General features: G+C 51.4%; 2 protein-coding genes across 2 annotated transcripts; both read left to right on the top strand.

Annotated features, from left to right (window-relative positions):
• Window positions 1-84: 84 nt before the first annotated feature.
• N7483_012695 (AMP-dependent synthetase/ligase) lies at window positions 85-22,240 on the top strand (the record flags this gene model as incomplete). The annotated part of the gene is made up of 5 exons (XM_057096122.1): window positions 85-627; window positions 689-1,769; window positions 1,830-4,045; window positions 4,096-11,916; window positions 12,068-22,240. 5 exons carry the CDS (start codon window positions 85-87, stop codon window positions 22,238-22,240), a joined length of 21,834 nt encoding a protein of 7,277 aa, XP_056942093.1.
• A 2,664-nt stretch (window positions 22,241-24,904) lies between these two features.
• On the top strand, window positions 24,905-26,777 carry N7483_012694 (uncharacterized protein; the record flags this gene model as incomplete). Its single annotated transcript, XM_057096121.1, has 2 exons — window positions 24,905-25,735; window positions 25,788-26,777. 2 exons carry the CDS (start codon window positions 24,905-24,907, stop codon window positions 26,775-26,777), a joined length of 1,821 nt encoding a protein of 606 aa, XP_056942092.1.
• Window positions 26,778-27,005: the final 228 nt, after the last annotated feature.

Genomic DNA, 27,005 nt, shown 5'->3' with positions numbered 1-27,005 from the left:
TTCTTTTACTACCGAGCTCCTCTACTCCACTTATAGACTTAGACATTACTCGAGCTTAATTCTTATCAATTACACTAATTCGTCATGGGTGACTACGGCAACATCAAATCTGTCGAAACCGACCGTCCCCATTTACCTTTTGAGCTCAAGGCAGGTGCTTCCTTGTTTCCCCTCTTGACTGACGGGGTTATTCTAGATGACGAAACAGCTGGACCGCGAGTCGCCAGCGGGCTGGATCAGACTCGAATTGCCTTGGAACTGGGGTCTGGAACCTCAACCGTGGCTCTGAAAAACTTTTGCAAGCGTAATGGAGTTTCACTCCTGAGTGTTTTAAACGTCGCTTGGTCCTTGGTGCTCGCTGCGTATGCCGACACCGATGAGACCAATGTTCTGTCGGTTCGCTATGTGGCTGGTGTACCCTATGTCGGTTCTAACGAGACCGCGGTTGATGGCGAAAAGACGATACAGCAGACTTTGGCAGAGGCTGAGCAGCAGTTGGCGACATCCGTGGCGGTCCCGTCAGCGACAAGCGTGACCGACCTACAGAGCTGGACGGCCAAGAATGGGCACCCAGTTTTTAACAGCGTTGTGCTGCTATCGGAGAGCGATACCCCAGAACGAGACGAGGTGTGTATTGAAAGGTGTCCAAATTTTCACAATGAGAACAATTGTTAATTCAAACGGACAGACTGGGGATTACATCGCAGTCCAGGCGAGAGCTACTCGCAATCAGCTGGAGATTTACCTACAATCTCCCACTAACTTGCTCCCCGAGGAGCAGGCGCACAACTGCGCCGAAACCCTCAGTCATGTGATCGGGGAGATTATCCGACAACCTAACCTCCCCATTTCTGAGGTGAATATGATGAGTCCTCAGGGACTGGAGCAGATCTCCATCTGGAATGGGGAAGAGCCCGAGGTAGTCTCGCGCTGTCTGCATCAAATCGTCGATGAGACCGCCCAGGCGAACCCCGACGCTCTAGCCATCGATGGAGCTGATGGTGTTATGACTTACGGCGAGTTGCAAGCATACACGAATCAATTGGCACATCGCTTGGTGGAACTGGGCGTCGGTCCTGAGGTAGCAGTTCCATTATTCTTCGAGAAGTCAAAATGGGCCATTGTTACTATGATTGCCGTGGTTAAGGCTAGCGGTGTAATTGTCAACCTGGATGCTAAACAGCCAAAGCCGCGTTTGCGAGGCCTACTTGCTCAACTGGAAGCCCCGTTCGTGTTGACCTCAGCCCAGAACGCCGAGCTCTGGGAAGGCGAGATTCCCGTTGTGGTGGTCTCCGAAAATGCCTTTGACGAGTTTCCCATGGTGACGAGAGCTCCCATGGCTGCCGTCACTCCGCAAAACGCCCTTTACATCATCTTCACCTCGGGCAGTACTGGAACACCCAAGGGCTGTGTGGTCGAGCACGAGTCTTTCCTGACAGCTGCTGCACAGCATGTGCAAGCCGGTAAGGTTTTACCTTCTAGCCGAGTGCTGCAGATGACACCCTATACTTTCGACGTCAGCATGTTCGAGATATTCACCACCCTCACTACGGGCGCCTGTATCTGCTTCTGCGGCGATGAGGATGCAGCTCGGGGAATTGCCCATATCATTAACCACCTCCAAATCACCTGGACATTCATGACACCATCATTGGTGCGTCTTATCGAGCCTTCCTCAGTGCCTACTCTGCAGACCCTCACCCTTGGTGGAGAAGGCCTTGGGCGGATTGACGTGGCCACCTGGGCTGATAAGCTACATTTGATCAATGGTAAGTTCATTTGTCTTGCATCTTTTTCTCTGAGATATCTTCTAATACATTGAATCATAGGTTATGGACCCAGCGAATGCTCCGTCGCAGCAACAATCAACGAACCCTTGACACTCACCACCGATCCTGCTAATATCGGTATCGGATACGGAGCTGTGACCTGGATTGTGCACCCGGACAACCACGATCGACTTGTGCCCATTGGAGCCGTTGGAGAGCTCGTCATTCAAGGTCCCATCGTCGCACGGGGCTATCTCAATGAACCTGCCAAGACTGCCGCTGTCTTCTTGGATGAAATCCCTGCCTTCGCTGAACTTCTGCCCCAAGCACCAGCCGATTTCCGTCTCTACAAGACCGGAGATCTGGTTCGCCAGAACAGCGACGGAACTATCAATTTCATTGGCCGCAAGGATCGCCAGGTGAAACTGAACGGACAGCGTATGGAACTGGGCGAGATTGAGCAGCGCTTGTTGGAGCCTTCTCAAGTGCGACATGGTCTTGTTCTTCTCCCTAAGGAGGGTCCCTGCAAGGGTCGTCTGGTTGCTGTCATGTCTTTGCATGATGTGCCTTACGACGGCCCTCGCGATGCTGATGTCCATGCCCTGTCCGCAGAGGAATCCGAGAGTGCGCGAGCCTATTTGCCAGAGATCACTGCACAAATGGCCACTCAGCTCCCATCTTATATGGTTCCGAGTTTTTGGGTGGTGTTAGCTGCGCTGCCATTCACAACTTCTGGCAAAGTCAACGGTGTCGCGATGACTAAATGGCTTCACGAGATGTCTGAAGAGACTTACCACGATATTGCTGGCATCAGTGATGATCAGCCTGAGACTGGATTGTCGACTGATGTGGAATTAAAAATGCAGCAGATTTGGGCGGAGGAACTGGGCATTCCGATCGCAGATGTTAAGATCAACTGCTCTTTCATTGCCCTGGGCGGTGATTCTCTTACCGCTATGAAGATTGTGGCTCGTTGCCGCAAGCAGCAGCTTATCATCTCAGTTCCAGAGATCCTGCGTGCCGCTAACATCATTGAGCTGGCAGCCCGAACCACTGAAAGATCCGCAGGTTCATCTGAAGGGGGCGCGGATGAGATTGAGTATAGGGCTCGTTTGACACCCGCCCAGCGACTTGCAGATCTGGATGACTCTGTCTTGATTGCAGCGGGTCTGACCAGCCGCGTTCAGGTGGAGGATGTCTACGAGTGCTCGCCCATGCAGGATGGAATTTTACTAAGTCAAGTCAAATTCCCCGGCACCTATGAGGTCCGTCGTGTTTTGCGAGTGCAATCCACTCGCGATCCGATTACTACTGTTGCTCGTCTTGAACTGGCCTGGCAGGCAGTGGTTGATCGACACCAGATGCTGCGTACAATTTTTGTTGATGCAGCTGGGCAGTTCCAACAAGTCGTCCTGAAGCAAGTTGAAGCGTCTATTCAAACATGCGAATGTCTGGATGCGGAAAATGAGCGTGCAGTAACCCGGTTCCTCAAGGCGCTGCCTTCACCGAATTACAAGCCCTCGCAACCACAGCATCGTTTGACTATCTGCCGTGCCGCCAAAGATAGTATCTTCATCAAGGTCGAGATTAGCCACGCCCTGGTTGATGGAGGCTCTACTGAAGTGGTTCTTCGCGAACTCTCGCTTATATTCGACGACAAGTTTTTCTCAGCACCCGCCGCACTGTTTAGTGACTACATCGACTTCATATCTGAGCCTGAAACTGTTAGCACATCATTGGACTACTGGACCGAGTACTTGAACGGCGTGCAACCGACTATTCTGCCCATGTATCCCACGGAGGGCGCTGAAAAGAAGATCCGTTCCATGCCGGTACCATTTACGAAGGCCACTGCATTGCTTCGATTCTGCGAGACTCACGGTGTCACCCTGGCCAATGTACTACAGACAGCATGGGCATTGGTGTTGCGAGTATACACTGACACTGATGATGTCTCATTTGGCTACGTTGCCGCCGGTCGTGATGTTCCCGTCGAAGGAATTGATCAGGCGGTTGGAGCCTTCATCAACATGCTGGTTTGTCGCGTACGCCTTCATGAGCAACCCACTGTTCTTGATGCCGTTACCGCGATGCAAACCGAGTACTTTGATGCGTTGCCTCATCAGCACACATCATTGGCTCAGATGCAGCACCGACTGAACATGTCAGGAATGCCTCTATTCAACAGTATTATCTCAGTCCAGAAAGATGTGTCTGACCAGCCATATGGCGAGTCGCTTTCTTTCCGACCGTTGGAGGAAGATGATCCCACCGATGTGAGTCCTCTTTGTGAAGTCTTCAAGTCTTTCTGGCTAACAATCTTTAGTTTGATCTGGCTGTTGCCATTCACGTTGGAAAGGAGCATGTCAAGATCGATATCGGCTATTGGTCCTCGCTGCTCTCAGATGGCGATGCTGCTAATCTAGCTAATACTTTCAACGGTGCTATCTCCAGTATCCTCATGAAGGAGCAGTCATCTCCAACCTCCATCGATCTTTTTACCGAGGAGGATCGGGAACAGATCTTTACCTGGAACAAGGATGATCCTGTTGCAGCCCCTGGTGTCGTTCACGACTACATCTATGCCAAGGTCAAGCAACAGCCTGATGCGCCTGCGGTCTGTGCCTGGGACGGAGAATACACTTATTCCGAACTAGACCACCTGTCCGAGAAGTTGGCGCACTACCTTGCTAGGCTAGGCGCTGGTCCGGAGGTGCTGATTCCCCACTGTTTTCCGAAGTCTAAGCTGGCAACAGTTGCCATGCTGGCTATCATGAAATCAGGAAGTGCTGGAGTCGGACTCAGCGCTGCTCATCCCCGGGCGCGTGTCCAGGATATCGTCGAAAATTGCTCTGCTCGTATTGCAGTCGTGTCAACACAATATGTTCCCGTTGTGGAAGGACTGGTCGACCGCATTGTGGCTGTTGACGAAGCTTTTCTAGCTCGTCTGGCACCTCCGCGACGTGGATTCCGACTGCCCAAGGCAGAGCCATTCAACCCAGCCTTCGTTTCTTTCACCTCGGGTAGTACCGGTAAGCCCAAGGGTATTGTCCTTGAGCACCGGTCTCTCATCACCAGTATCCTCGCCCATGGACCCGCCTGGGGAGTGGACCAGTCAGCCCGCGTTCTGCAGTTCTCTGCATACGCCTTCGATGCTAGTGCATCGGACACATACACCACTTTGGTCGGTGGAGGAACGATCTGTATTCCTCACGAGAAAGATCGTGTTGATGATCTTGTTGGCGCCATCAATCGACTTGGTGCGAACTGGGCATTCCTGACACCCCGTGTTCTTGGTCTACTGACCCCCGAGACGGTGCCGAACCTCAAAACAGTTGTGCTCGGAGGAGAAGCCATCTCGCGTGAAGATGTTGCGCGCTGGACGGAGGCAATCAACATTCGTGTTGTCTATGGTCCTACTGAGTGTACTATTTACAGTATGGGAACTGATCCACTCACTAAGGACAGCGACCCCGCGAATTTGGGTCATGCTGTTGGCACTCGGTTGTGGGTTACCCATCCCGAAAATACCGATAAGCTCATGCCAGTGGGTTGTGTTGGTGAGCTGATCATTGAAGGACCTTTGGTCACTCGAGGCTATCTCAACGAGCCTGCCAAGACCAAAGCAGCATACCTTCGAGATCCTGTTTGGCTTCCCAAGAGTGCCAGCGGAGAGCCACGAAACTTCTACAAGACCAACGATCTAGTGCGATACTATCCCGATGGCCAGCTGCGTTTCATTGGCCGTAAGGATACCCAGATCAAGGTGCGCGGTCAGCGTGTGGAGCTCGGTGAGATTGAACACGCTATCCTGGAGAGCATGCCTACTGCGACCCACGTCACTGTCGATGCAGTTGTGCTGCCACCACAGACTCTCGTCGCCTTCCTCTATTCCGAAGACCAAACTACAGAGAAGAAACCACTATTTCTACCATTAAACCCTGAGATGACTAGTAAGCTGCTTGCTCTAGAGAAGAACCTATCTCAGAAACTCCCAAGCTACATGGTGCCTAGCATGTTCATTCCCATCTCCCACATCCCTATGACCATTTCCGGCAAGGTTGACCGTATTGCTTTGCGACGCAACGTACTTGCTCTGTCAGCTGAACATATGGAGATGTATGCACTGGCAGAGAGCGCGAAAGCCGCGCCTCAAAACCTGCGCGAGGAGCGTCTACGAGATCTGTGGGCTGAGGTTCTGAACAAGGATCCCGTCTCCATCGGTCGCAATGATAGTTTTTTCCGCCTTGGCGCAGACTCCATTGCCGCTATGAAGCTTGTGGCAGCTGCACGTCGCTCAGGCTTCGTGCTCAGCGTTGCTGACATTTTCCGGAATGCCGAGCTGTCGGATATGGCCGAGTGTCTTGAGATTACTGATGCCGTGGAACTGGTCGAGTATGCTCCTTTTTCATTGCTGCCATCTGATTCCCTGCAGCGGGAAGCATTGTTTGAAGATGCGGCCAAGCAGTGTTCAATCTCAAGCGAAGTTATTGAAGATGTTTACCCTGCGACCCCTCTCCAGGAAGGTGTCTTCCTCATGTCAACAACCCACAAGGGCGCATATGTTGCCCCGACAGCTTTTCGCTTGCCCGCCGGTTTCGATGTGCCGCGCTTCCAGGCAGCCTGGCAAGCACTTGTTAATGCTCATTTTATCTTGCGTACTCGCCTGGTCACCGTCGAGGCGATTTCATACCAGGTCGTCTTGAACCATGCAACCTCCTGCTTAGAATGGGAGGATGCATCTTCGCTTGAAGAATACCTGGAGCGTATCCAAGGAATGCAACTTGTTGCGGGTGCGCCATTAACTCGATATGCTCTGATCCCTGATGGAGATTCGAATATCTTTGTCTGGACTGCACACCATGCTGTCTTTGATGGCTGGACCGTAGGCTTGTTGTTTGATCAGCTTGCCCAGCTTTACACAAGTGGTACACCACCCACAGCCACAGCCTCCTACGCGGAATTTGTTCAGTTTCTCCAGAAGAGGGATGAAGATGCCTCCCGCGAATTCTGGGGAGCAATGATTCCCCAAGAACCTCCAGCTGTTTTCCCTCGCCTTCCATCAGCATCGTACCAGCCGACTGCTAAAGAAACATGCTACCGAACAATCTCGACTAGCTTGCAGCAAGAGTCTAATTTTACCATGGCAATCCTATTGCGGGCGGCCTGGTCAATCGTTCTTGCGCGCTACACCGACGCTGAGGATGTCTTATATGGATTGACTTTGTCTGGTCGAGATGTGCCAGTCGCAGGTATTGAAAATGTTATGGGTCCGACCATTACAACTGTGCCCATGAATGTTCATTTGGACAGTGAGATGCCGGTCAAGACTTTCTTGCAGCAACAGCAGGATCAGAACGTTGAGATGATGCGCCACCAACATGCGGGATTGCAAGTCATCCGTCGTATCAGTCCGGCCGCGGCGGCTGCCACCGAATTCACCAACTTGTTCGTTGTTCAGCCTCAAACGGATGGCAAGCTTGGTTTGAACGAATTGACCAAAATTTCTACTGATATGACCAAGTTCGATCCTTATGCATTGGTCCTCGAGTGCAATCTGGGCGCAGGTCAGGTGATATTGGAAGCCCGTTTTGACGATGCTGTTCTGAGCACTGATCAAACTCAACGTCTGCTTGGGCACTTCGAACACGTCCTCAACCAGCTTACAAAGTTAGACTCCGATCGTCAACTGCGCCAGATTGACGTGTTCAGCGCCGATGATGAGCGCCAGATCTGGGAATGGAATGCCGCTCCGGCCAAGGCTGAGAATCTGTGCGTACATGATGAGATTGCGAAGCAGGTCAAGCGTCGTCCCGACCACATCGCCATCGACGCATGGGACGGATCACTGACCTACAGTGAGCTTGATCATTTGTCGTCGCACCTGTCACAATGGCTTGCCACCAACCTCGCCATTAAGCCGGAGTCGCTAGTACCGATTTGCTTCGACAAGTCTCGATGGACAATCGTCACTATGCTCGCTGTTGTTAAATGCGGTGGAGGCTGCGTGATGCTGAACCCAGATCATCCAATCTCGCGTCTAGAGGGTGTGATTGCTGACACGACCTCACCAGTAGTGCTTGCGTCACCGGAGCGCTCTGGACTGTTTTCTTCTGAAACCGTCAGAGTGGTCACCATTAGCGAAGCACTCATTCAAAGTCTTGGTGCGCTCACTGAGAAGGCTCTGCCTCTGGCATCTATCAAGCCGACCAACCCAATCTTTGTGATTTTCACCTCTGGCAGCAGTGGAAAACCAAAGGGTATTATCGTACAGCATAACAGTGTCTGCACGGTCGCCATTCAGCATGGCGAGGGTCTCGGTTTCACTGAAAACCGCTTGCGTGTGCTGCAGTTTGCCTCATTCAGTTTCGATGTCAGCATGGGTGAGGTTTTCATTACCCTCATGAAAGGTGGTACTCTGTGTATTCCAACGGAGTACGATCGAATCAACCACCTGGCCGCGACTATCAACCGCATGAAAATCAGCTGGACATTCATGGCGCCCACAGTTGCGGCCTTGCTTGATCCCCGCGACGTACCCAATTTGCAGACACTTGTCCTAGGAGGAGAAGCGGTCTCCCAAAGCTTGGTTGACCAGTGGGGGAGCCATGTCGACCTAATTGACTCGTATGGACCTGCAGAGACTACTATCTGGTCTTCGCATGCCAATCCCAGCGCTACTGTATCCCCAGCAAACATCGGTCACGGAGCTGGTTGTCGTTACTGGGTTGTCGATATTCAAGACCACAATCGACTGGCGCCAATTGGCTGCGTGGGTGAGTTACTCATTGAAGGCCCCAATGTTTCGCGGGGCTATCTTAATGAACCAGAAAAGACCAAGGCCGCGTTTATCGAGAACCCAGGATTCATGCAAGGCAAAGAAGTACCAAAATACAAGTTCTACTGCACTGGTGATCTGGTTCGGTACAACGCGGACGGTTCTCTCAACATTGCCGGTCGCAAGGACAGCCAGGTGAAACATCACGGCCAGCGTATTGAACTGGGCGAGATTGAGTTCCACCTGCGTGCCTGTGCTGAGATTGAGGCCGGTATGGTTTTGTTGCCGAAGACTGGTTCCTGCAATAACAAGCTGGTTGCTGTGGTCGCACTCTCAGACTTGCAACCTGTCGCAACTGAAGGGGATCACGTCGCCCTCATTTCTAGTGATCTCAAGTCTAAGACCCAGCCACGGATTCAACGAGTGCAAGAGGAGCTAGGTGCAGTCCTGCCGCCCTACATGGTCCCCACAATCTGGATTGTTCTAGACTCCATTCCATTGACCGCATCACGCAAGATCAATCGAATGCCGATCACAAGATGGGTGCAGGGAATGTCCGAAGAAACCTATCGCGGCGTGGTCGACATCACATCCGCCAATGCAGAGCAGCCAACTACTCAAGTCGAAAAGCAACTGGCGGAGGTTTGGAGCCACGTCCTTAACCTTCCAGTTGAAAACATGGACCTGAACCGTTCGTTCCTCAGTCTGGGTGGAGATTCTATCACTGCAATGCAAGTGGTCTCTCGCTGTCGTGCACTGGATATTGAGCTGAGCGTGCAGGATATTCTGCAGCCCAAGTCTCTTGCTGGTGTTGCGGCTCGTGCTCTTGCATCTAAGCCCCAAGCTGTCCAGCGTGAAGAGCAGTATGATGTGTCATTTGAATTGTCCCCAATTCAACAACTGTACTTTGACGAGGCTGTTCGAAGTGGCGGAGCGCACAATCACTACTACAACCAGAGTGTTTTGCTTCGTGTAACACGTTCAATCTCAGCCTCGGAGCTCTCTCAAGCCATGTCGCAGATAGTTGCTAGTCATGCAATGCTTCGGGCTCGTTTCAGCAAGAATGCTGACGGGCAATGGAGTCAATTGGTGCAAAGCCCCTCTAAAGATGTGTCCGAGGTGCCTTCGCACCGTGTTACCAGTCGCGCCGTGGCTTTGAATATTATCGAAGAGTCACAGCAGTGCATTGATATCGAACATGGTCCCATCTTCGTGGTCGATCATTTCGTACTACCAAACAACGAGGGTCAACTACTTTCCCTCGTCGCGCATCACCTGATAGTTGATGCAGTTTCTTGGCACATCATTATCGGTCAATTGGAGCAACTCCTGGTGTCCCCCGATATCCAGCGTCCATCTCGCATGCCGTTCCAGAGTTGGCTGCAAGAGCAACGTCAGTATGCTGAAAATCTGCCGAGCACATCTATCCTCCCGAGTGCACTGCCAGAGGCCAATCTGGGATATTGGGGCCTGAAGCAGCTCCCAAGCTGGAAAGATGGCGAGGAGGTGCAGTTCACGCTTGATGCGAAAGCTACTGCCCTTTTGCTCACATCCGCCAATACGGCACTCCGCACTGAGCCAGTGGACTTGCTAGTGGCCGCTCTGCAACAGTCCTTCACCGAGTCTTTCCCCGACCGTGCAATGCCAACCGTTTTCAGTGAGGGTCATGGCCGTGAACCGTGGGATACTTCAATTGATTTGTCCGAGACTATTGGCTGGTTCACTACCTTCTACCCAATTCAGCACAATGTGCATCAGAAGGAGAGCTTCAAAGATACCGCCAAGCGCACCAAGGATGCTCGTCGTGCTTTCACTGATAATGGCTTTGCATACTTTACTCATCGCCATTTTTCCGCTGAAGGTCGCAAGCAGTTTGCACACCACCGGAATATGGAAATTTGCTTTAACTACCTTGGCCAGGCACAGCACATCGAGCGTGCAGATGCGCTCTTCCAGGAAGAACCACTTCAAGAAGGCGAGTCCATCAACAACATTGGTGATAAGATGGGTCGCCTGGCAGTTTTCGATATCTCGGCCGCCATCTCCCAAGGCCGTCTGACTGTTTCATTTTTCTTCAACCGCGCTCTCAAACAACAGAGCCGCATTCGTCAATGGGTGCAATCTTGCGAAACAACACTGCATTCAGCTGTCAACGAACTGGCCGACAGCAGTCTGGAGTACTCCATCAGCGACTTCCCACTTCTGAAAATCAATTACCAAGACCTGGCGAAATTGACGTCTGCAATTTTGCCCGCCATTGGCCTTCCCTCCGCCGAGATCGAAGATCTCTACCCTTGCTCACCAATCCAAGAGGGTATTCTGATCAGTCAGGCTCGACAGCCCGGAACCTACGAGGTCCGCCAGCTTTTCGAAATAGTTCCACGTGCTGATATCGGGCCTGTTGATGTTTCTCGCCTTTTACAAGCCTGGCAGCGCACGGTTGACCGCCATGCTTTGCTCCGCACCGTATTCATCGAGTCACTGGCTGGCCCTGGGGTCTACGACCAACTGGTACTTCGGGCCTACGTATCAGACGTACAACACTTAGTCTATGAAAGGACTGAGAACACTGATGTAGCCACATTTCTGCAGCGTCAGGGCGCCCCAGACTACCGTCAACCGGTTCCTGCGCATCGCCTTACCATTTGCCAATCCGGCGATGTGATATATTGCCAATTGGAGGTCAGCCACGCATTGATTGATGGAACTTCCATGGCACTTCTGGTTCGCGACTTGGTTGCTGGCTATGAGGACACACTGCCCAACACTCCGGGCCCTCTTTACAGTGACTACGTGGCCTATCTCGCCTCCCGGTCCTCAGAAGAGGCCCTGGCTTATTGGACCAACCGGCTGGCTGATATGGAGCCCTGTCACTTCCCAGACCTCCAGGCAAATGTGTTGGCCGATGAGAACTTCCAATCTCAGACTATCAATATCGACGCAGATGGCCATCTCCAGCGGTTCTGTGAATCAAATGATCTCACCATGAGCAACCTCTTCCAAGCCGCCTGGGGTCTTGTACTGCGTGCCTACACAGGCACCTCGGATGTCTGCTTTGGATACATGGCATCTGGTCGTGACATTCCTATTGAAGGAATCTACGAGGCAATTGGCCCATTCATCAATATTTTGGTCTGCCGACTGAATGTTGGCGACGCAGTGTCTGTAGGCGATCTGCTCCAGACCGTGCAGTCAGATTATCTGAACTGTCTACCACATCAACAGACATCTTTGGCCTCCATCCAGCACGCCCTTGGTAAGAGTGATGTGGCATTATTCAACACCATTCTCTCATTTCAGCGTGAGCCAAATGAGGGTCCACCCCCACATGTGGAATTCAAAATTTGCGACCAGGTTGATCCAACAGAGGTAAGTTTACTTTAAGTCTTATGGATTTTAAAGCTATTTTGCTCTTACTTTTATCCTACTTTGCTCTCATGTTGCTCTCAATTTACTCTCACTTTGCTCTTACTTTGCTCCAGCCTCATTCTTACTATCATGCTAATCCAATCCCTAACAGTATGATGTTGATCTCAATATCACGACCAGCGAGGCAGCGGGAGTAGAGATCCACCTGACATATCGCACATCCATGCTCAGCGACACCCAAGCTGATAGCCTTCTTGAGGCATTCACCAACGTCCTAATGGCCATGGCAACAAGCTCGAAGCAACTGGTATCGAGCCTAGACATCTCCCCTCCCGCGCTCAAGGCTCTGCCACGGGCAATCTCTCAGCCGGCGCCGGCCATCATTGATGCATCCGTCTCGGACTTGATTGCTGAGCACGTTGTACAGCGCCCCATGTCGCTAGCGGTGCAATCTGCAGATGGGGAGGTAACACTTACTTACCGTGGCCTTGATCGTAGGGCGAGCGCTCTGGCTGGTCACTTGCGGGATCTTGGTGTCCGGTCGGGCAGTGTAGTTCCCATCAGCTTCTCCCGTTCGCCATGGGCTCTGGTGGCTATGCTAGCTGTGCTTCAGGCGGGCGCTGTCGCGCTTCCTCTGGGTCCGGCAGATGATGCGGAGACTTTGAAAAACACCCTCCCATCGGTAAGATTTGGTGTAGTTCTGTGCGCTGCAGATCACGCATCCAAGTTCGAGACAGATGAGCTTACTACAGTGATCGTAAATACCACGGCGATGCAAAAATTGGATGCTGCTCCGCCAGTTTCCACGCCGCCCAGCTATATGTCCTCTACTACAGCTGCAGTAGCTGTCAGAGATGGTGAGGACTGGGCCCTTCTCACGCACAGAACCATCAGCACAGTAGCTTCACAGCTGGGACCCATGACTGGGCTCAGTCCTGATGCTCGTGTTTTGCAGTTCAGTCTAGCTACTTCGCCCCTCTACCTAGTTGAGACACTATATGCTCTCATTAACGGTGGCACAGTTGTCGTTCCGGCTGAGGGCGCTAGCTTCCCTGAGGCAATGCGCGATTCTCAAGCCAACTGTGCTGTGATCACTCCGACTGCAGCTGCTCTAACCTATCCAGCTCAGGTTCCTCTTCTTTACACACTGATTGTGACTGGAGAGGAGGTTGGACCTGCCCTGCTTACCAAGTGGCGCGATGTCAAACTAATTCATCCCTGTGAATTGGTCAACTTCCCTGTCTGGCCCTCGCTCTCTATTTCGCCAGCTGGAAGCGTCACTATGCAACCTGTGCAGGCACCGCAGCTCGCGCGAACATGGATTCGCGGTCCATTCAACTCCGCTGCGCTGGCCCCCACTGACTGCGTGGGAGAGGTTATGGTAGATGGCCCTATTGCCCCTCAAGGTTACCTTTTGAGCGGCAAGGGCCGAATTGTGGACGATGCTCCATGGCTACCAGGAGTCCCACTGTTCCGTACCGGCCATCTCGGGCGATGGGCGGCCGACCAGCAGCTTTCCTTGGTTCAGCCTCGCATTAACGCTCACGGACAGGATAAAAATGCAGTTTCACTGGAGCAGCAGGTGCAAACAGCTCTACCTGTCAGTCAGCACTCGGTGGTCTCCGCCCTCCGTCTTGGATCATCCGACCATGTGGCAGTATTCCACGTTGAGTGCAGCTTACATGTTCAATCGGCCCCTGCCTTACTGCCGATGTCAGAGATGATGAAACAGCAGTTCACAGATTTGAAGGAAAGTCTGCTGGAGCACGTTCCAGAGTCTCAGCTACCGACACTTTTCTTCCCCCTTAGCTGCCTTCCGCTTTCTGCATACCAGAAGGTTAACCACTCAGCACTTCACCAACTGGTGGTCACCCTGCCACAATCAGCACTACAGGCCTATCGCTTGGCTCCAGCGCCGACAACGATCAATCTCACAGCCAACGAACTACTACTTGCCGATCTCTGGGTTGACGTCTTGCACTTGTCTGATCGAAGTAGCCTTCGTCCAACAGACAGTTTCTTCCGCCTGGGAGGAGATTCCATTGGAGCAATGCGAGTCATTGCATCCGCTCGTGAACAGGGCCTGGCCCTGACAATGAATGGGATCTTCCAATCGCCCACTCTGTCTGATATGGCTAAAGAGCTACGGCTCCTGGCAACGCATGAAAACCGCCCTCTGGAACCATTCTCCCTGTTGCCTTCTGAGATTGATTCCGCGGTCTTGGTTGCTGAAGCCTCAGAGAAGTGCCAGATCCCATCCACGGATATTGAAGATCTTTACCCTTGTACACCGCTGCAGGAAGGACTCATGGTCTTAACCAGTCAAGACTCAACGGCCTATGTCGCTCAGGAGGTCTTCCGAATTCCGGAAAACGTGGACCTGGCTCGTTTCCAGAACGCATGGGAGGCAGTCATCGAGCGCAGCACTATCCTGCGGACTCGTATCATTGTGAACTCAGAAGGAACGTTCCAGGTCCTGCTGAAGGAACCAACCATTTGGGCATCTGGATTTGATCTACAAAAGTACCTTACTCAGGACGCAGCTGAGTCCATGACCTACGGCCAGCCTCTCGCGCGCTATGCCCTTTTGGAGACTCCCGGACAACGATACTTTGTTTGGACTGCCCACCACGCCGTTTATGACGGTCTGACTATGTCTACTCTGGCCAAGCAAGTTTCCGCACAGTATCACCGGGAAATCGCCTTACCGGAATTGCCATACAACCGGTTCATTGAGTATATCCACGGCATCAGTCAGGCCGCTTTCACTGAATTTTGGACAACTCAATGTGCTATCCCTGCCGCAACTTTCCCCATTCTACCGACACGCAACTTTCAGGCATGTCCGGATCAGGTGCAGCTCCAGTCCGTTCCAGTAAGCCGCACCTCATCTGACATCACACTGCCAACTATCCTCCGTGCGGCTTGGGCTGCTGTCTTGGGCCAACTCACAGATTCAGAGCATGTCAACTTTGGAGTGACACTCTCTGGACGTAATGCCGCCCTGGCCGGTATTAACCAGGTGCTGGGCCCGACTATCGCCACAGTGCCTGTCCAAATTCAGGTTTCTGAAAGTCAATCTCCACTCCAGTTACTGCGGGCAGTGCATCAACAGGCGATTGACATGATCCCCTTTGAGCATACTGGACTGCAAAATATTCGCCGCATGGGTGATCAGGCCCGCGAGGCTGTTGAATTTCAGAACCTCCTGCTCATTCAGCCTGGATCCTCCCCGATGGATGGTTCTGAGTTCTTGGGTCTTACTCCTATCCTGGTAGAAAGCCACCAGTCTGATCCATACCCCTTGACACTCGAATGCAATTTACTGGAAGATCGTGTTGAAATTAAAGCACAGTTTGACAGTCGCCTCATTCCCGCAAGTGAAATGACTATGATTCTCAAGCAATACGCTCGCACTATTGAGCGTTTCCATGCAGTCAAGGATACCGAGACCGACGAAGAAGCGGAGAAATTAGATCCAATGGGATCTCTCAGCACTGAGGACATGCAGCAGATCATGGATTGGAATGCCGACCGTCCATCATTTATTGACTCCTGTGTTCACGAGCAGTTTGAGGAGCAGGTTCGCCTAAACCCTGATGCGCCTGCTGTCTCGTCATTTGATGTCGAGCTCACATATCATGAGCTCAACGTTCTCGTGGATAAGCTGGCAAACGAGCTTATTGCGCGTGGCGTCAAACCTGAGATGAAGATTCCACTGTGTTTCATCAAGTGCTCCTGGACTATCGTGGCAATGTTTGCCGTCATGAAGGTTGGCGGAGTTAGCTGTATGTTCAACCCAGAGCATCCCAGCAGCCGTATCCAGTTGCTACTTGACGACCTCGACGCCAAGTTAGTGCTCTGCGACCCTAGTTCAACTGCGATGCTATCCAAGCTCTTGCCTCATAGTGGTGTCCTCCCCGTGGATGGACCCTACCTTCAAACTTTGCCGCCGCCCGCGCCTCTGAAGCGCCGAGTCCAACCAGATAACGCAATCTTCGTGGTTTATACATCTGGAAGTACTGGAAAGCCAAAGGGTAGCATTTTAGAGCACCGCTCATTTGTTACCGGTCTACGAGCTCACTGTACCGCCATGGGCATGGGCCCTGGCACCCGCACGTTCCAGTTCGCCGCGTACACATTCGATGTGTGCTTTGAGGAAATCATCGGCTCTCTCATGCTAGGTGCATGTATTTGCGTTCCAAATGAGGAGGAGCGCATGAATGCTCTCGCCGATGCGATGGCAAAATACAAAGTCACCTGGACGGAGTTGACTCCCACCGTCGCCAGTCTGCTGCTCCCCAGCAGCATTCCTACTTTGAAGACGCTCGCGCTCAGTGGTGAATCACTCACTAAGGAGGTCATCCAACGCTGGGCCGACTCAGTGCAGATCATCAACACCTACGGACCTAGCGAATGCACTGTTTCGACTACCTGCAATCTTCGAACTGCAACCCTTCGTGATCCAAGCAACATCGGTTGCGGTCTGGGCTGCAGTACTTGGATTGTTGACCCTGAGAATATCGACCGCCTGGTACCCGTGGGTGCCGTAGGTGAATTACTCGTCGAAGGCCCCATTGTCGCTCGGGGCTATTTGAACGAGCCGGAGAAGACTGCTGCTACTTTCATCGGACAGCCGGCCTGGTGGCCTGAGTCTTACGAATGTGGCCGTATCTACCGCACTGGTGATTTGGTCAGATACAATGCGGATGGCACGATCAAGTTTATTGGCCGCAAGGACACGCAGGTCAAGCTACATGGCCAGCGTATCGAGCTTGGCGAAATCGAACACCGTATTCGGTGTGTGTTTACGGACGATTCCTACCAGGTGGCTGTTGAAGTTCTGACTCCCACTGCACGAAACGGCCTCAAAATCCTTACTGCATTCATCTGCGAAAGTGACGCTGTTTCAGAGAGCACTGAAGATCTATTGCTCGCCTTGGATGATGGAAGACCACAACGCTTCCTCGCACTACAAGCCTGTCTTCTGGCTGAGCTGCCGCGCCACATGGTCCCACAATTGTTCATCCCTGTCAAGCATATGCCTCTTTCTCCATCGAGGAAGCTGGAGCGCAAGAGCTTGCGTGCAATTGGTAATGGACTGACGCCTGAACAGCTAGCTTCATATGCCCTCACCCAAGTGGCTAAAACTGCCCCAACCACTGAGGCGGAGTTAGCACTGGCCGAGATCTGGGCACAGGTGCTGGGCACTACCCCTGGTGGTGTCGAGGACCACTTCTTCCACCTTGGTGGTGACTCCATCGCCGCCATGAAGGCAGTCGCTGCAGCTGCCAAAATGGATCTTTCTCTCAGCGTGGGAGATATCACACAGTTCCCAACTCTCGGAGCCATGGCTGCGGCAATGGAGCGCGGCGCTGTTGAAGAGGTTGACGAGGAAGCACCGGCCAACTTCAGCTTGGTGCCAGAGTCTCACCTGACGAACATTCTATCTGAAGCCACAGAACAGTGCACAATTTCAACCGACTCAATTGAGGACATCTATCCCTGCACTCCCTCTCAAGAGGCCTTGATGGCGCTAACTGCGCGCGATGAGAGCGCATATGTTTCACGCGCTGTCTATCGTCTGCCGCTCACTCTTGAAATCGATCAATACAGACAGGCCTGGGAGCTCCTTTCTCGTCGACAGGCCATCATGCGCACGCGCATTATCTACTCGGCCACTGCTGCCAAATCGTTCCAGGTGGTTTTGAACGAAGACCTGACTTGGGTTTCGGGCGACTCGGTGACAGAGTATCTCGCCACTGACAAACTCACACCCATGCAGCATGGCCAAGCCCTCATGCGTTTTGCTATTATCCCCGGCACTCGTGATGACCAACGATCTTCACTTGTGTACACAGCCCACCACGCTGTGTACGATGGTTGGAGTGAAGCCTCGATGTTCGCCGAGGCCGAAGCGATCTATCGTGATGGCTTGGCAGCCTTGCCGGCAGTTGTGCCATACAACAAATTCATTCGCTATCTATCCACCATCGATGCGGAGGAAAGCGACAATTTCTGGCTTACGCAGCTAGCTGGAGACTTGCCCGCTCCATTCCCTCCCGCTCTCCCCGCTGCAGCGGCATCTTCCCTAACCTCGCGTCCAAACCGCTCGCAGTCTCATGTTCTTTCCCTTCCCTCCACTTCGTCTTTACCCTTCTCCACTACCACTATCCTCAAGGCCGCATGGTCTCTTCTCCTGGAGCGCTACACGAACTCTCCAGATGTTATGTTCGGCCATGTACTATCTGGCCGCACAGTTCCCCTCCGTGGTGTGGCCGACATGATGGGCCCAACAATCGCAACCCTTCCAGTGCGAGTTCAGCTCGCTAAGCAAGAAAGCATTGAGTCATTCATGAGCCGCATCCATGAGCAAGCCCGAAGCATGGCGCCATTCGAGCAAGTCGGGCTGCAGCATATTCGCCGACTGGTATCGAACGCAGAGTCGGTCGATGTTGGTCACCTCTTCTTCATCCAGCCGCCGCTTGAAGGTTCAGCTGAGAATCTCGGCCTCGAGCATGTCACAGACACGGAGTATGACTTTGACTTCGAGACTTACCCGTTGATTGTGGAATGCCAGCTCAGCACAACCTCCGCCCTCACTGTCGATGTTAAATATGACGATTCCCGGATCGCTCCAACTCAGATGAACTGGCTTCTCCAGCACTTTGAGCATCTTGTTCAGCAACTATGTCAAAAACCATTGATAACGCCTCTTTCGGATCTGAGCTTGACAACTTCATCCGACTTGGCTCAGCTTCAGCAGTGGATGGGACCTCCCGTAGCACCGCTGGCCACTACGATTCACGATAAATTCCGGGCCCAGGCTCGTGCCCGTCCCAGACGATGCGCTATTGAGGCCTGGGATGGTCAGCTTACCTACGGTGAACTCGCCCGTCTTTCGTCGCAGTTCGCTCAAGAACTGGTCGATCTTAACCTTCGCCTGGGACAGACTGTTGGTCTTTCTTTCGACAAGTCTCGCTGGGCCATTGTAGCCATGCTTGCCGTGCTCCAAGCCGGTGGAGTGTGTGTTCACCTTGATCCCCAACACCCACCAGCTCGACTGCAGGAAATTTCCAACGATACAGGCATCGAGTACATCTTGACAGCGCCGCAACATGCCCATCTAGCCGAAATCCTGCCAATAAACCATGCCCTCGTCATTGATGCCAACTCAGCATCCAAACTCCCCAGCGCCTCCACAAATGCGCGCCGTCTCCCAGTCGTTGATGTCTCATCGCCGGCCTATATGACTTTCACCTCAGGCAGTACAGGAAAGCCCAAGTCAGTTGTAATTGATCATCGCGGCATTCATACTAGTATTGTTGCCTTCAGCCCGGTGCTTCATATTACTCCCAATTCACGGGTACTCCAGTTTGCCGCGTACACTTTCGATATCAGCTATGCTGAGATTTTTGCGCCCCTGATTTTGGGCGGAACGGTTTGTGTTCTGTCAGAACAAGACCGCCTCGACGACCTTGCTGGCGCCATCAGCCGACTGCGTGCTAACTGGGCATGTCTCACGCCTACTGTCGCCAGTCTGGTGCAACCTGAGAATGTTCCATCGATTCAAACCCTCGTTCTCAGCGGCGAGTGTCCTACCGAGGGAAATCTGCGCACATGGGCTGGTCAAATCCCTAATCTTATCAACGCGTACGGCCCTAGTGAATCCTCGGTTTGGTGTTCCGGGGGTCCATTCACAAGACCCGATGATCTCTTCACTAACATCGGTCGTCCAATGGGTTGTCGTCTCTGGATTGCTGATGTCGATAACCTCAATCGCCTAGCGCCTCTTGGATGCGTGGGCGAGCTGCTGATTGAGGGTCCTATTCTTTCCCAAGGATACCTCAACAATGAACAGGCTAACAGCAAGGCTTTCTGCCGGGACCTTGCGTGGATGGCAGAGATGCAGCCCCGAGCTGATTTCCCAATCCTCTACCGTACTGGCGATCTGGCGCGCTTCTTGCCTGGCGGCTGCATCGAATACCTCGGGCGTGCAGACACCCAGATCAAGGTGTACGGGCGTCGTATTGAACCAAGGGAAATTGAACATCACATCCACACTCAACTTCCCAGCTACTACAGCATGGTAGACAGTGTGACGCTCGCAAACCGTAATGGTCAGAAAGTACTGGTGGCATACATTTACCAGTCATCTGGCCCCACCGGCTATATGGATCTTGCAGGAGTCCCGCAAGCGCTAACGCCAGACCTTCGGCAAACACTCACCACCCTTCAAGCTGCGTTGCGTGCGCAGCTACCGCCCTACATGCTACCGACCCTCTTCATCCCCCTTCAGGTCATGCCTACCAACTCATCTGGCAAGAGCGATCGCAAGCTACTCTCCCGCGCTGTAAATGATTTGTCGGATGATCAGCTGCAAACCTACTCCCTTGTGACTCGTGCTGCCAGCCGCTCGCTCCAAACCCCATTCGAGCATCGGTTGGCCGGCCTCTGGGCTGAAGTCCTCAATGTCGACGCCTCCTCAATCAGCGCAGATGATACCTTCTTCAGTCTCGGTGGAGATTCCATCGTGGCCATGAAGATGGCTAGTCTCGCTCGCAACAACCAGCTCAGCTTGACTGTGGCTGATCTTTTCAATCACCCGGTCCTAGCAGATCTGGCTGCTCATCTGACTGCTCAAATGCCACTTACTCCTGGCTCTGACACTCCTCCACTTACCCCCAAGAAGACAAATATGGAACCTGTTCCAGTGGTGCCTGTGCTTGACCTTGCATTGGCGGAGCTTTTGGCACCACGAGTAGGCGTTGAACCCAGTGCCATTGCATCTATCGAGTCCACAACCGACTTTCAAGATATCGCACTGGTCGGTCACATGAGCAAATCACGCTGGATGCTTAACTGGTTCTACTTCGATGGACCCGGAACTGCCGATATCGAGCGTCTTCGTCAGGGATGCTATTCTTTGGTCCAACATTTCGATATTCTTCGTACTCTTTTCGTATTCCACGGCGGTCAGTTCTGGCAGGTGGTCCTGCACCAGATGCAACCATCATTCCGCATCGAAACGACAACTGATATCGAGGCCTTCACCAAAAATCTTTACGAAGAGGGCGTGGCCGCTGATTTCCAACTTTCCGAGCCCTACGTCAAATTCGTTCTAGCTGTTCATCCTGATGGCCAGTCCCACCGTCTATTAATGCGTCTATCTCACGCACAGTACGATGGAGTCTCCTTACCAACACTCTGGGAAACCCTCCAGCGCGCTTGTCAAGGCCAGCCACTCATCCCTACTCCCTCTTTCGGGCAATTCCTTCAAGCCACGGCACCTGCCGATCCTATGACCACGCGCTCACACTGGCGCAACCTTCTAGCTGGTGCGCCCGAGACTCGCTTCCTTGCACAGTTCAAACCAACCCTTCGCGATGAAGCTCACGAGCGTGTGCTCCATGTTACCCGCCACCGTGTTCCCGTTGTCTCACTTTCTCATCACGGCATTACACCAGCCACAGTTCTCAAATCCGCTTGGGCTGTTCTGTTAGCACGTCTGGCTGGCTCAAATGACGTTGTTTTTGGTAACACAACTGCCAACCGGTCTGCCGCGACCTTGGACAACATTGACTCCGTCGTTGGCCCCTGCTTGAACGTAGTGCCAGTGCGCGCACGCCTGACTCCAGAACAGACAGTGCTCGAGCTTCTACTCGCACTGCAGAAACAACAAGTGGATAACCTACCTCACGAGTCTCTTGGCTTCCGTCGAATTATCCGCGAGTGCACAGAGTGGCCATCCTGGGCGCATTTCAGCAGTGTGGTGCAACATCAAAACATCGAACCCGATCGCGAAGTCCTTCTTGGCGAGGATAATGCTACTCCCTACGAACCTGGCTTCCTAGGAGCTGACCTCGACTTGACCGATGTTTCGGTACTGTCTACTCCAGTGGCCGATGGATATGTTGACCTCGACCTCCTCACCTCCTCAAAGGTCATGTCATCGTTCGCAGCAGAGCTGTTGGTTGATCAGTTGACCTCGATACTTCGTCTTTGGGCAGTCGTACCACTTGACAAGATGCCGGCTTCGGAGACAGGATCATCGCCAGCCTTGCTTCCTCTGTCAGCATCCCCGACAGTCCCAATAAAACCAGTCGATGTCCGCACACTGGTGAAGCAAGCATGGGATGCTGTTCTCCCTGACGGCCTTAAGACAGATAATGATAAGGTTGATTTCTTCCGGGCTGGTGGAGACTTGGTGCATATGGCACAGCTTGTTAGTGAGCTACAAACTCGCGGTGTTGGAAATGGTGTCCGCCTTGAGACGCTTGTCCAGCATTCTACTCTGGATGCCATGGTGAAGTTGGTCCAATAAACGCACCCTTGACTACAATTTTGTATTTTCTATTTTTGTGGACCTTTGAGACGATGTTAGCTTTTGTGCGATGCTTGTCACTTTGTTGGATTTTGTATATTGGTTTTTCTTTCTCATGATCATTTATATTTTGTTATGTTTTTGAATATAATTGACTCTGTTTTCAAATCTACTTTTTAAATCACATACTTCCTTCTCCTAAGTACCATATACAGGGCCGAAGTAAAATATATCTCAAGTAAGAGATAGCTAAAGTAAGAGAAACTAAGATGAAAACTGTATAATTTTCTTTCTTCCAAGGTTTCTTCTACTAGTGCTAGCTATAGGTTTAGCTAAGCTAATATTCTACTAGGCCCTATGTACTGTATTCTAATATTACTATTATCCTGAGACCAGATATAATCAGGACCTCTAAGTTTATATTATATAATAATCAAACTTCCTCTTACCCTTGGGAATTTGATTAATATTACATAAAAAGTTACTTCTAATATTCTTTTGGAAGGAAAATGCTTCATGGATCACCATTCCACCTATTTCCATCAACTTGTAGCCTATTCATCCTATGTGGTCAGCCTCTTAAATTGATCCCAACTTCTCACACTGCCTATGTGTCCATCCTACAAATCGATTACCACTCAGATTTTCCAAGGTTCGACATGTCCGATATATGTGATACCCCAAAGCAATTGCGGCCAGGTGTACTAGACCACCCGCTCATCCTGACATGGTATCGAATTCTCCCTCACTCCGATATATCATACAGGTGCGAGAGGGGCAGAAGGTCTTGGAGAATCAGGCTGCCTACAATTATCGCAAGACCCGCCACCTATGCATCAGTTTGATTTCATAAGGAAGTCACAACTGCAGCTTCCTATCCTATTCCAGTCCGATGAAGCTGAGCACTGTCGTGGTGAATTCCGAAAAAAGCATATCCTCAGCACTCAAGTGCTTAGGTAGCAGCATGCTCGGTTTAATGGATGTACTATATCATTCTAAAATTTGAATCAAATTAACCTGTAAGCACTCGTATGGAAGTAACTACGGGGTTGCCTACGGGGTTCCCCAGAGAGTCACCTGGAGGTGAATGCTAGCTGCTACTTAGTAGGATTTAGGCAACTGACAGCCCTTGAGATAAGCTCAGGCTGTAGGATAATCCTAGCCCTCCCCTAACATTTGACTTGAGGTAATATGCCAGGAAGTGAGTATTAAAAGTGCGAGAATTCATACAGCGAAAATGGCTTACTTCGAACTGTAAATGTATGATTTAATTTCAATAATCGAATCCATCCCTGGGAGTGAATAGTATCAGTGCTAGTAGCAGCTGTAGCTCTAGGAAGCCCAGGTGCCCTCTTCAGAGTACAAGCACAATCAACTTCAATGATCTCCGTCAAGGTTCAACCTTCAAGCTGAAACATTCAAGTTTTCAAGATCGAAGCAACTTGAAGGGGTGTCGATTTAATAACTTGGATATCCATTTTGGGATATCTCACGTAATCGACATTCGCGCGCCCGGCACCCGCGTAAACACCCAAATTCATCCATGACAAGTTGAAACTTGAACTGCAACCTTGCTGGTTTTTGAGAAGAGATGATAGATCAAATCAAATTGATCACGTCTGTGCCCTTGAGCTCGTGCTCAAAATGTTCGTCTCCTGATGCAATTTAATGACCTCAATGTCCCATTACCTGAATTTGATCATCGATTGGAGGGAAATCCCATTTCAATCGTGCTTTCGCGCCAACGAATGCAATGTGATATACGGTCCAAGTATAGACAGAGTTGATAGGCTCACATTGAGGTGATGGGGACATCTGAGAGAACCTGAACTTGAAGATCTTCTCGCCTCAGAATTCTGAAGTCCAAGTTTGGGATGAAACACCCTACGAGATGGGGGCTCGTCTTGGCCCATGCGAGACCCCTCAGTGGCCCATTCAGAACGTGGTAGCGAGTTAGTGCGAGTCAATCTATTTCAATTAATCCGCGACAACAACTCTCATTCGCTGTGCGTCAAATAAGCATCGTATGCCAGTCCGTGTCTCGCCCCGTGCGGGTCACCTGGTCCCGGCACTGGAGCCCTTTTTTGGTCTGGTTGGTTGACCGAAGTCCGACCGTTGCGGCGCTAAGACAACCCAGCTGAAGCCATAAGCCCAGAACTTCATGCCTGTGCATTGGAATTGGCTGATCAGCCTAATTTTCATTTGCCTGCTCTGGCGATTCATGGTCTCAGGATTCTTCAGCTATGTCTGTTTCATAGGCTCAATCGCCGATCTGAAATGTTCTGATGTGTTAGGTTGATTCAAGTTGGAAAGACGGGAGACTCCAGGCCCGCTCGTGTCTCATATACACTAACTTAGCGTCACTCTCTCCACTCATGCGACTACAATCGACTGGTGCCACTCCTTCTGGTCCTGATCAAATTAATTTATGCGAGAGATTATAATTCCCCCGATCCCCTTTTTCTCACACGCGAGAAAAAACACCCAAAATAAACCTGTGGTTTGTTACCTGGGTTGTTTTTGACTTCGTTTTCAAGGTCTTCTGGAAGACCGTCCATTCATTTCTGGATCTGGAATCTTGATAGTTTGTTATTCTATTCTATTCGTCTTATTTTTTATTCTTTGTTTCTTTTGAATGAAGACCCGCTTTTGAAAACAACCGAAATGGCGAGAACAATGACAATGACCAAAGCTCGCCCCGCTCAAAAGAATGCTATTTCGCTCCCGGTATTGACCTACTCCGATTCACTTCCTCGGGATGACCTTCGTGATATCACGGGCGGACTTGCACATGAATTGAATCAGAACCCCAAGGAATCAGGGTCGTCACGACCTAAATCAGATGGTCGGTCATCCAAGAAACCACCCCCTGGTGGTCATGCTACCTTCGACTTCCAACTCACTGCACCACCGGAAGAGGTTATCCCTTCAAGCGCTCGATCAGGCCGGAGTCCAATTGGATCGCATTCGATAGGTGTTGCTTTGGGTAGTCCAGGAATGATCGATCTTGACAAGCCGTTACCTCCACCAAGATTCAACGTACCGAATTTTACGCAAGAGTCGCCCCAGCTGAATAAATCGAGCAAGTGGAAGAAGATCGGTGGTCTATTTCGAGCGAAGAACGCATTAACATCGCCTACCAATGCTACCCGGACAACGCAGAAGGATCAGTTGAAGGATGGATCAAATGGCAATCACCAGATGGGGCAAAAAGAGGATGTGACCGAGGAGTGGCCTAAGATTGAATCCGACCCTAAAGCTGTGAATGCTAGCAACACGAGCCCGAAACGGACCAGGAAGTTCTCTTTCTCGGGTAAGAAGAACCCAAGAGAAAAGAACGGAGATGGCAGTCCTATGTTGGACGTGGAAATACCTGATGTGCAAATGGAACGCTACAGTGTCATGTTCAGCAATGTCATGACCAAGAACCACAAGCCCTCACTGCTGGCCAGGAGGAGCAAGACTCTTGATAATCTTCACGTTCCCAGTGCTCATGTAAGAATGTCAATCAAAGTCTTGCATCGTCATATATACTAATTAAAATTAGGACTTCCTGTCTGCAAAACTGCCACCCGTCCCTAAACGGCGAGCGACATCTCCGGCACGAACCAGTTTCACTCTTTTTCCAACTCCTCAACCCACCAAAGTTCTCGGTGTCCAGAACTTCTCTCGTGGGCCAAGCGCCTTAATCAGGTCTAATACTCTTCCCGTGGAAAGCCCATCCAAGCCCTCGATGGAGCACCCGCGGCCGTTCCATAATAATAATAGTCTTTCTTCATTCGAATCACCAATCATTGCAAATCTATTTTCCGAGCGTGCCAATACCCCACAATCATCCAGTCCTTTAACTCGCAAGGATGAGAAGCCTCTTCCCGCTATCAAACCCGAACCAGTCACTCACTCAGGTTCGCGAACATCATCACCACAAGTGCCACCAAAACCAAGGCAATCCCAACCCAAACCAGAGAAGAATATTCCAACACCAAAGCCAAAGCCCGTGGAGCAAAAGAACAGACCTACTCAGCAGAGGGAGAATAAACCTTGCCAAATCGCTGAGCAATCTCGACCAAGCCGTCCCACTCTGACCGTGAAGACCAAGCTCGAGGCACTACCCGCACCACCGCCAGCACCCCCAGCGAAGGACAAGTCCTTGTCTCAACCCGCATCGCCCGCAGTCCCAGCCAAGGATCTGCCCAAGGAGCTTGTTCCCCGTATCAGTTCTGCAGCGATAGTCGCCTCACCTCTGAGCATGACATCTACACCTTTGAAAAAGCTTGCTAGTCCAGTTATCACCGAGCGCGAGATCAAGATTCCACGACCTAGGATTAACAAGAAACTTCCGAAGATTGAGGTATCGACTGCGAGGTCTATCTCCGTGTCAAAGGGGAAAAAACAGGTTCTTGTTCCTATTTCTGCGCGAGTAGAGCAAAATCCCAACGAGCGATTCGTGGATCGACGAGCTATGACACCGACTATTACCGATGCACATGGCCATCGACACGTCGCTTCACAGGAGTTGCAAATTGAAAGTATGTGAGGTCGTTCAATTACACCTGGGCATGGTTCTGGTCTTTCTTTTATCTGGCGTTTGTTCGGGATTGGCTTTGGATTACTTACTCTAGTTTAATTTCCTTAATACCATCTTCAAATAACATCTGATCTTTTAAATATTAACTGACTTACATAAATGCGATCTCACACATAATTGAAATTAGCTTATCAGTGAGGAAGTGAAATCCCAAGGTCTTAGCCTAGAATTAGATAC

The sequence above is a fragment of the Penicillium malachiteum genome (genome assembly GCF_028827825.1).
Source record: "Penicillium malachiteum strain IBT 17515 chromosome Unknown utg000005l:1.0-9002435.0:326005.0-9005861.0, whole genome shotgun sequence".
Taxonomy (NCBI): domain Eukaryota; kingdom Fungi; phylum Ascomycota; class Eurotiomycetes; order Eurotiales; family Aspergillaceae; genus Penicillium; species Penicillium malachiteum.
The sequence above is the reverse complement of the archived record's forward strand: the minus strand, read 5'-3'. Positions and strand labels throughout refer to the sequence as shown.